This window comes from Loxodonta africana, chromosome X (genome assembly GCF_030014295.1).
Source record: "Loxodonta africana isolate mLoxAfr1 chromosome X, mLoxAfr1.hap2, whole genome shotgun sequence".
Classification (NCBI taxonomy): domain Eukaryota; kingdom Metazoa; phylum Chordata; class Mammalia; order Proboscidea; family Elephantidae; genus Loxodonta; species Loxodonta africana.
The window spans coordinates 157996810-158007501 of record NC_087369.1 but is presented as its reverse complement, the minus strand read 5'-3'; the positions used below and the strand labels follow the sequence as shown (position 1 = coordinate 158007501).

The 10692-nt window shown below is 44.0% G+C and overlaps 1 protein-coding gene across 1 annotated transcript; it reads right to left on the bottom strand.

Moving 5' to 3' along the window:
* Window positions 1-1713: 1713 nt before the first annotated feature.
* On the bottom strand, window positions 1714-6415 carry LOC100667729 (zinc finger protein 449-like). Its single transcript, XM_023539455.2, has 4 exons — window positions 6062-6415; window positions 4189-4282; window positions 3451-3515; window positions 1714-2803 (listed from the first exon to the last, which is right to left on the bottom strand). Exons 1-4 carry the CDS (start codon window positions 6413-6415, stop codon window positions 1880-1882), a joined length of 1437 nt encoding a protein of 478 aa, XP_023395223.2. The 3' UTR covers window positions 1714-1879.
* Window positions 6416-10692: the final 4277 nt, after the last annotated feature.

Sequence of the window (10692 nt, the reverse complement as noted above, 5' to 3'; positions counted from 1 at the left end):
AACATCCTCCGCACACTATGAAATAATACCTGCTCATTCTGGAGCGTCACGGTGGCAAAAATCTAAAGTGACTCCTACAGGTCCTCTCTGCTTTCAGGAGAACAATTATGGGATCCTTAAGAAGGGCTTTCTCAGCGTCGTTTGGAGAAGCTACGTTGTTCCTAAGGCCTTCAGCTTCCTGTTTTTACTGCCAGCCTTAAAAGCTAGGCAGCTATTAACAATTGCTATATAACATCTATAGAATAGAAATGGGGAGCAATCCAGTCTCCTCCATGTCACTGACTTTCACAAATACGATGGATACTCCTAAAGATGTAAAATTAATATAGAGCTCCAAGGAGGTATTCTAGATTTGTATCCTTTTTGTGTGTGTGTGTGCTTTAGGTGAAACTTTACAGCCCCAGTTACTTTCTCCTACAAAAATTTATACACATATTGTTATGTGACCCTCGTTGCAATCGCTATAATGCGACAGAACACTTCCCCTTTCCACCCTGGGTTTCCCGTGTCCATTCAACCAGCTCCTCTCCCTTTCTGCCTTCTCATCCCGCCTCCGGACAGGAGCTGCCATTTAGTCTTGCGTATCTACTTGAACTAAGAAGCACACTCTTCACGAGTATTATTTTAGGTTTTATAGTCCAGTCTAACTTTTGTCTAAAGAGTTGGCTTCGGGAATGGTTTTAGTTTCAGGTTAACAGAGAGTCCAGGGGCCATATCTTCTGGCCTCTAGTCTCAGTCAGACCATTAAGTCTGGTCCTTTTATGTGAATTTCAATTCTGTACCCTACTTTTCTCCGGCTCCATCAAGGACTCTCTGTTGTGTTCCCTGTCAGAGTGGTCATTGGTGGTCGCCAAGCACCATCTAGTTCTTCTGGTCTCAGGCTGATGGAGTCTCTGGTTTATGTGGCCCATTTGTCTCTTGGGCTAGTATTTTCCTTGCTTCTTTGCTGTTCTTCATTCTCCTTTGCTCCAGGTGGGTTGAGACCAATTGATGCATCTCAGATGACCGCTTGCTTGCCTTTAAGACCCCAGACACCACTCACCAAAGTGGGATGTAGAACATTTTCTTAATAACTTTTGTTATGCCAATTGACCTAGATGTCCCCCAGAACCATGGTCCCCATACCCCCGGCCACTATTACTCTGTTCCTCAAAGTGTTTGGTTGTGTTCAGGAAACTTCTCAGCCTTTGGTTTAGTCCAGCTGTGCTGACTTCTCCTGTGTTGTGTGTTGTCCTTCCCTTCACCTAAGATAATCCTATCCTATTTTATCAAATATGACTTCAAGAAAAACCAAACGAACTTTAAAGCCAAAAGCAGAACGGGACTCATTATAAAACCGAAAGTTAAGAGGAAAATGTCAACATTGTCCAACTCTCAGGAAAGAAAAAATAAATTAAAAATGGAAATAAGGGACAATTTTGAAATCATCAATAAGAACATTATACACAAAAATTATAGAATGTGACCAAAGCCAGATCTACATGAATATTCATAGCCTTAAAATACTTTTATCATAAAAAGAGAATGAAGCCAAAATATGCTGATATTTGTGGAATCTTACTATAGGTAGGACCTACCCTTAAAAACATTTCACTTATTCTTCATAAGTCCCTATGAAGTGTTGACATTCACAACACTTATGAGCCTCATTTTTTGCCGTATCTTTTTGAAATGCTAAGAAGTGTAAGTAGTCATTGTAATGAAGAAATAAGAGCTGTGCAGACGGAATGAATCAAATCTAGGACAGTTGCCAAGAGTAGGTAGGTAGTCGAGAATTCATACACCTCGGAAAACGGGTTTTTAAAAGGGAGGGGGAGCTGATCTTATAGCTCAAACAAAACTTTTTTCAGGACAAATTGGCTGTTGTAGGTGAAGATTTTTATGAATTAATGTTAACTTCTGTAGAACCTGTTTCCCTCAACAATTCTGTCAAGTGAGTGATTTGGTGCATAATAAGGCCTGTTCTCTGTCTGAAGCTTTGAGAACAATAACTACACTTGTATGGCTTCTCCCCTGTATGAATTCTTAAATGAATAACAAGGTTTGGTTTCCGTCTAAATGTTTTCTCACAGTAATTACACTTAAAAGGTCTCTCTCCACTGTGAGTTGTCTGGTGCAAAGTAAGAGCTGCCGGTCGAATAAAACTTTTCCCACAAGTATCACATCTATGAGGTTTTTCACCTGTATGAGTTTTCAGGTGTCTTTTCAAACTTGATGGATGGTGAAAGCTTTTCCTACACTCAAGGCATTTATAGGTTTCTCCTTCAAGATGAATTCTGTGGTGGTCTATAAGGTGTGACCGCCGAGTGAATTGCTTTTTACGTATGCTGCATTCATGGGGCCTCTTCCCTATGTGAAGTCGTTGGTGTCTGTAAAAGTCTGACCTACGAAGGACACTTTTCCCACATTCAGGGCAATGATAAGGCTCTGTTCCTGAATGAATAATCTGGTGCCCAGTAAGTTGTGACTTCTGAGGAAAACGTTTACCACAATGAGAACATTGGTGAGGTTTCCCTCGTGGACTCTTTTTCTTATTTGGTTTAGGAATAAGATGTTCTTCCAGGTTGGAACCTGAGGGTTTTTCTCCTAGAGGGTGGTTCTGATCACCTACAAGCTCTGATAAATACGGGAGGTTTTCCTGTTTATTTTCTAATTGTTTATACTTTTCTGGTAAAACTCGAGCATGGAGAGCATTACCCTCAAAAGTAAAATTAAATGGATGCGCATTCTCCAGTTTCTTCTGTTGGGAAATATTTTCTTCATTTTCGCTACCAATATCAAAACCTAAGAGAAGAAATAGAAACTACCAATGTTATGGTGTTCCAAGAAGAACCATGTAAGCTAATACTGTTTAATCTCTGACCTGCATTTCTGACCACCATGTTTATCCTCTTCGAAGGCTAATTCATTATATGAACAAAGTGTAGGCCCTCGTATTACAGGAGCTGTCTTGAATTACCTCTATTCAACCTTGTTTTGATTATCTCCACTAGCTCCTTCCCCAGTGACAGGAGTCTAAGTGTGGCAGAGCTTTCCACAAGTAGCTGTTAAGGTGATTCATAGACATGCCGTTCTCAGCAAAGTATTAATTTATACCATGCCATGTTTGAAAAAGGGATTTAGCTTCTGTTTGCACTACATCAATAGGCACCCAACTTTATGTCAGTTATTAGCTTACAGAAAATGTTCCCCAAATACAAAAGGTATACTTATCTTAGTTCTTTCTTTGGTGATGACTATATGCATATATTCATTACATATATACTTATATATTCATTACATATGTAGCCACAACCTAACTTTCTGCTGACGGGGAATATAACCCAAACTTTCATAGACAATCATTGGGAACAGTGTAAGAAAACCCCACAGGGAAGTGAAACACGGGACAACCAGGCTATGCAGTCCTGCTGCCTTTCCCCATCAGGGCGTTCTCCTTCCATTACTAACCCTGTAGCGCCTGGGCCAGGGGTTCTCAAGCTTTAACTTATCATGCATCTCATTCACCTGGGCAGCTTGGGAGACATGCACCCCAGGGGATTTGAATGCTGACAGTTGGTTTATGGCACTTTGAGAAACACAGTCTTTCATAGCGGTTAAGAGCTCGACTACAAATCAAAAGGTCAGCAGTACCAATCCACCAGGCGCTCCTTGGAAACTCTTTGGGGCAGTTCTACTCTGTCCTATAGGGTCGCTATGAGTTGGAATCAACTCAACGGCAAGGGGTTTCATAACTTTGTAAGCGGTGAAGCCCATTTCAAGGTTCTGAGTACAGTGTATATTGCTCCAAGTATTAAGCTGAAGCTCTTATCACATAAAAGCAAGTGAGGAGGGCCCAAGAGTGACAGAAAGCCCTCAGGATCTACAACATCGCACATCCAACTGTTTAAGATTTGCTGCTGGAAATGAGTCCTTAGCCAGGGTATCCAATTTCACACAGTTTGCCTGTATCAAATTCCTGATGCAGAATCTTCTGAGCAGGGTCCTTAGCTTAACGGGTTCCTAATCCCATTTTCTCTAACTGCTTTGTTCCCTGCTATTCCCAGAGATCATTTGCTCCTCCTCCTCTTTCTCAGACAGGTCCATTTCCATTGGGTGCTCACTGTTTCTAACCCCAGGCCCAACCCTGGAGAGCTCTTGCTCTCTCAGAACAGAAACAAAAGAAGCAACATAAGCCCCTTGCCTTACCTGGCTCGGAAAAGGGCTGGCATTCCCTATCATCACCATCCCTCGGGTACTGTGGCCCTGCCTGTGGGATCTGCTCCTCTGCCACGGTGGCCTCCTGGGAAGGTCCCAGGACGTGGAGCTCAGGTGACTCCAGTTGGATGTTTGGTGGTATGTGTGCCGTTCCCACTGGTGCCAGTTCTTCCAAGAGCATTTCCTGCCTACCAACCTGGGGGAAATGACAGAACCCATCACTCTGACGTCTAGACCAGCACTGCCCAGTGGGCGTATAATGGGAGCCACACATGTAATTTTACATTTTCTAGTGGCCATACAAAAACAATAGGAAGAAACAGCAGAGGTCAATCTTAATAGCATGTTTTACTTAACCCAGTATATCCACAACGTCATCAATTCAACATGTAATTAACATAAATTATTAATGAGGTGTCTTACATTCTAAGCCTTTGGGCTCTGTTGTGCATTTTACACTTACACATACGTCAGTGTGCACGGGTCACATTTCAAGTGCTCAGGAGCCACACGTGGCTAGCAGCTACTGTACCGGGCAGCACAAGTCTAGATCATACGATGCTAAAATCTAAATTAATCGGCAAATCCCAGAAGAGTCGGAAAGGTGGGGGACTACAAACTCCGTCCTTCCTAGGGCAGCAGAGCACTTCGGAAGACCCCTGTTAGGGCGGGACACCTGCCCTGATGCTCACAGCTACTGCACAGCCCCACCAACCCACATGCTGCAGCGCCCCATACGCCCACCTAGAAGCACTGCGTGCCTTCTCCCAAAGATCCTGGCCTGGGCTCAGCCAGGAGCCTCCCCAGACAGAGGTTTCACAGGGGGGTTCTCAACAGAGGACACTGCCATCCCCACCCCTTTGAGACGTTCTGGATGTGATGGCAGGTGGTGGCTATTGGAGTCTAGTGGGCCAGGGATACAATATTCACAATGCACAATGGTCCCACATCCCAAACAGCTTTGGACTCTTCCCCTCAGGCATCCATACAGATAAAAAGAACCTCTCAAGAGAACCTCACTCTCTTCGTCATATAAACAGGAATATCTTTATAGTTTCAGCATAACTTGAATTTTCTAGGAATGCACTACTGTGAAAACCAGAGGAAGGCCATACTATTTTTGCTCAGAATTTTACCAAGACTTGTTTGGAAAATCACATGACCAGCAGCCACGCTGCTCATAGCATCTGAGCTGTATCAGCCTGAATTGCTGGCTGGCGTACTCACAGTGATTCTAGGCAGAGATGCAAGCATCTGACCACTTCATCGGGTCTCTATTAGGGATGTGCTGAAATACACATTGTTGGTGGCGGGGGTTGCTGTAGAGTCGATTCCGACTCATGGTGACACCAATAGTGTATAATAAACTAGTTTCCTTTCACTGTTGCTTTAGATTCCAGCTAGACTCTACTTGACTCAGGGGTTGTCAAGTTTTTTTTCTAGAAAGGGTCAGACAGGAATATTTTAGTCTTTGTGGTCCACATTTGGTCTGTCAAATATAACCCCTTAAAACTGTAAAACCACTACTAGCTCATGGCTCAACAAAAACAGGCCATTGGCTGCATTAGTCCCCAAGGCTATGAATATTATATTGATATATTTTATTTGATGTATGCATATAGGTTACATTTTCTCTGAACTTCACTTTGGGACAGTTAAGGGGACTTTACCAAGTAACTGTTGTAGACCGGGTTTGGGTCTGAGAGTTCAGAACCACTGACTCATATGCTGAGTCTGGAAGAAGGAAGAAGTGAAACGGACTTGGGGCTGAAGGATAACACAAAGACCAGACATCTGAGCTGGCCCCAGCTGCCTCTGCTACTTCTTTTTCTCTGACAACAGAGATCCCACCTTCTTTTCTCACCTGCTGCTCTGGTATCTCAAGTTCTCTCTGTAAGTCTTCCACCAGTGCCAGAGCTCTTTCTCTGTTCTCTGGGCGGTACAGCCTTACCCAGGTCTCTATCTCTGAGGGCAGAATAGTCAGGAATTGCTCCAACACTAGCAGCTCCAGGATTTCTTCCTTAGAATGGATCGTTGGCTTCAACCACTGAGAGCAAAGCTCCCAGAGGCTGTTGAAAGCTTCACGAGGCCCGGCTGCCTGTTGGTATTGGAACTGCCTGAAGCGCTGACGGAAGACTTCACACTCAGTATCGTACTCTTTAAGCGTGGAGCCATGATTCAAGGAGGCCTGGATTGCACAGCCCAGGGCCACAGCCATCGCTCCCTTCCAGCAGCTGACAACTTATCTAACAGTCTGGGAGTCACCTATAGCTGAGGACAGGAAAATAGAAGAAAGTAGAAACAGCAGTGGTTACCAGAGGGCATACTTACTCACTCCCTTGCCTTACTTTTCACCAAAGCCCTAAAGCAGTTTTCCATCCTTCTGGTGGTTTTCAGAATCTGATGAAAGGTGTGGACTCACTTCTGAGAAAAACAGACCTCCATATCCAACTCTACAAACATTCATACAATTTCATAAGGTTTACAAAATCTCCAAGGCGATCCATGGACCTTTTAGAAGTGCACTGTCCCGGCAGGTGCAAGACCCACACGATGATTTAAGTTAAAATTTAAAACAAAAATTCAGTTCCTCAGTCACACTAGCCACATCTCAAGTGCTCACCACTGGAAAGTTCTACCGGCACGCAGTGCTGTGGGCCGTAGCATGAGAACGACAAGGGCATGTACTTCATAAAATTTGCCGTCTGGCTGCAATTGCATGGAAGCGAATAGCGGCTTGCCTGGCACAGAGTAAGGTTATCGCTTGTTCCTCCGAAGCTTCCATCTCCCTAAGCCCAGGCACCTCACTGTCGCCTGAGGGCATCTCGGAACTGTGCCGACCTGGGCTGTGGACCCACCCGTTAGCCCGCTCAGCCTCACAGCTGGCCAGCCCTCCCCTCACCGACCCAAGCCTGCGGCGACCACGTCCACTAGGGATTGGACTCTCCCAGGGCTCCTTCCAGCGGCCCCTCTGAACTGAAAGTCCCCTTCACGCGGGACAGGTCATTTCTGCTCTCACAGGACCAGGAATAAAGCAGCGTGTGCAGAAACGGCACTTGAGGGATGGCGAGCGGGATACGTCCCGGAAAAGCTGAAAATCTCATTTGAGATGGGACGCTGCTGCTTTTGGCAGTCCCGCATGCTCCTCGATCGCCTCCTGCCCTCGTGAGAGGCGCCCACCTGCCCTGAAGGAATCCCCAGAAGCCCTGGCCACTCCTGGGTGAGCCCGCACCCGGGGTAGGCCTGGAGGGGTCCCTTAGTGTGGTTTGAACCTGGCCTGTGAGGGAGCTGGAACAAAAGCACCTGTGCCCCGAGATCGGCCCCACCCTCCAGCCTCCACAGGACTCACTAACCCAGTGCCCACCGCTCTTCAGCCAGAGCTTGCCGGCCCAGAGCTCATGGGGATGATGAGGAATGATTGGCTGGGGCTCTCCCAGGATTCGTCTGGGTACCAAAGTGCTGCAGGAAGTGTGCCTGATCTGGCCCCGCCTCCAGGCCCAGGGGGCAGGGTTGGGCGGGGCTGAGGGTTGGAATCAAGTGAGGCTCCTCCCCCTTCTGCCCCAGAGTCCTGAACAGACAGAATCCTCCTTCAAAACGCTCTGAGGTGTCAGCTTCTCCAACTTCCCTGAGTGGGGAAGTTTCTTGTGCGAACTCCTTAAAATTCCAGAATTCTGAGCCAAATTCTGACACTCTGACTCATGGATTGCTTTGTGCTTCTCCTGTTTGGGTTCTCGACAACTTCTCGTATTGGTGGATTTATTTACTGCCAAATATGGGACAGTTTCACCCATTGTTCCTTCCAGTCCGCTTTCAGCTGTGCTCTTTCTCCTCTCCGGGGATTCCAAAGAAAGGAGTGTTGGCTCTTTTGTTATTGTCCCACAGATCCCTGAGGAAGGCCTCTATGGAAAAAAAAAAAGGCCCCTCATAATCAGGGCACCATGGAGTGGAAATACAAGAGCATGGCCAGTGTGAGCGCAGGGGGCATAGCTGAGTTCTTGACCTCAACTCCCTTCAGAGACTGCAGTGCATCGGCTGTGAACTGAGTCTGGTTGGGGAGTACAGCTTCCCCCCTGAAGCCTGCCAGGAAAATTCTTCTACTTGTCTGGGGTCAGACCTGACAAACCACATGACAACTGAGGGTCCTCAGATACAAATCTCTTTAATATAAATGCCTTACATGTAGTATTGTCAATGCATCCATGCATCTTGATTGCCTGTTGGATCACTTTCAGACTGCAAAAATAATTGCTGGTAATCAGAATGTGAAAGAAACAAAAAAGAAAGATCATTACTTGGAAATATGGCCTTGATGATAGAAACAATGCTGGCGATCACATGATAGAACTTTGCAACAGCAATAACTTATTCATTGCAAACGTCTTTTTTTCGACAACGTAAGCAGTGACTATACACGTAGACCTCACCGGATGGAAAGCACAGGAATCAAATCGGATACATCTGTGGAAAGAGACAATGGAGAAGCTCGATATCATCAGTCAGACAAGGCCAGGGGCCCACTGCATAAAAGACCATCAATTGCTCATATATAAGTTCAAGTTGAAACTGAAGAAAATTAGAACAAGATCACAGGAGCCATAATACAACTTGAGTATATCCCACGTGAATTTAGAGACTATCTCCAGAATAGATTTGACACATTAAACTGTAATGACCAAAAACCAGACAAGTTGTAAGATGACATCAAGGACATCATACATGCAAAAAGCAAAAGGTTGTTAAAAAGACAGGAAAGAAAGAAAAGACCAAAGTGGATGTCAGAAGAGACTCTGAAACTTGAATGTAGAGTAGCTAAAGTGAATGGAAGAAATGACACGTAAAAGAGCTGAACAGAAGATTTCAAAGAGCAGCCTGAAAAGACCAAGTAAAGCACTGTAGCGAAATGTGCAAACACGTGGAGTTAGAAAAGCAAAAGGGAAGACATGCTCAGCATTTATCAAGCTGAAAGAACTGAAGAGAAAATTCAAGGCTTGAGTTACAATATTGAAGGATTCTATGGGCAAAATATTGAACAACCTAGGAAGCATCAAAAGAAGATGGAAGAAATGCACAGTCACTGTACCGAGAAGAATTGGTCAACCTTCAACCATTTCAGGGGGCAGCATATGATCAAGAAGTGATGGCATTCAAGGAAGACATCCAAGCTGCACTGAGACATTGGTGAAAAACAAGGCTCCACGTATTGACAGAATACCAATTGAGATGTTTCAACAATCAGATGCAGCGCTGGTGATGCTCACTCTTCTATGCCAAGAAAATTGGAAGACAACAACCTGGCAAAGGACTGGGAGTCAGGATTAGTGGGATTGAAGATAAAACTCTTGGCAACAATATATTCGAAGAAAAATCAGATAAAAAATGTGTAAAAAATGAAGAAACCCTAAGAATCTATCAAGAGAAATAACCTAGGAGTAACTGGAGTACCAGAACAGGGAGGGAGAATAGAAAATGCATTCAGAATTGTCGAAGATTTGTTTGGCAGAAAACTTCCCTGATAATCATGAAAGACGAGAAGATATCTATCCAAGGTGCTCACTGAACCCCACATAAGGTAGATCCCAGAAGAAAGTCACCAAAGCCAAAACCAAAGATAGACAATTTTAAGAGCAGCTAGGGATAAACAAAAAGTCACCTACAAATGAGAGTCAATAAGAATAAGCTTGGACTACTCAGCATGCAGGCAAGAAGGCAATGGGATGACATATATAAAGCATTGAAGGAAAAGAATTGACAGCCAAAAATCATATATCCGGCAAAAATGTCTCCCAAATAGGAAGGAGAAATTAAGACATTTCCAGATAAACAGAAGTTCAGGTAATTTGCAAAAACCAAACCAAAACTACAAGAAATACTAAAGGGAGTTCTCTGGTTAGAAAACCAATAACATAACCACCCAAGACTAGAACACAGGACAGAGCAACCAGATATCAACCCAGATAGGGAAATCAGGAAAATAAATCAAGACTAAAAAATGCTCAAAAGAGGGAAACAGCGATGTCATTATGTAAAAGATGACAACATCAAATCAATAAAGAGGGACTAAAAAATGCAGTCATAGAACTTTCACATGGAGAGGAAGTCAAGGCAATATAGGGAGATACGAGGTAGGTTTAAACTTAGAAAAATAGGGGTAAATATTAAGGTAACCACAAGGGAGACTAACAATCCTACACATCAAAATAAAATACAAGAAAAACATAAAGACTCAGCAAAAACAAAATCAACAACAATGAAAAAGAGGAAAAGACAATATATAAAGAAAATAAAAAGCACAAAAAATTAAGTGGAAAAAAGAAACTGTCAACAACACACACAAAAAAGACATCAAAATGACAGCACTAAACTCATACCTATCCATAATTACACCGAATGTAAATGGACTAAATGCACCAATAAAGAGAGAGTGTGGCAGAATGGATTAAAAAAAAATACGATCTGTCTATATGCTGCTTACAAGAGACATACCTTAACGACAAA

Coding starts and splice junctions, on each gene's coding strand:
- LOC100667729 (XM_023539455.2), bottom strand. CDS start 6,415: ATGGCTGTGGCCCTGGGCTGTGCAATCCAGGCCTCCTTGAATCATGGC. Junction 4,283..6,061: donor TTGAGATACCAGAGCAGCAG/GTGAGAAAAGAA, acceptor GGACCTTCCCAG/GAGGCCACCGTGGCAGAGGA. Junction 2,804..3,450: donor CCTGGCCCAGGCGCTACAGG/GTTAGTAATGGA, acceptor TAACATTGGTAG/TTTCTATTTCTTCTCTTAGG.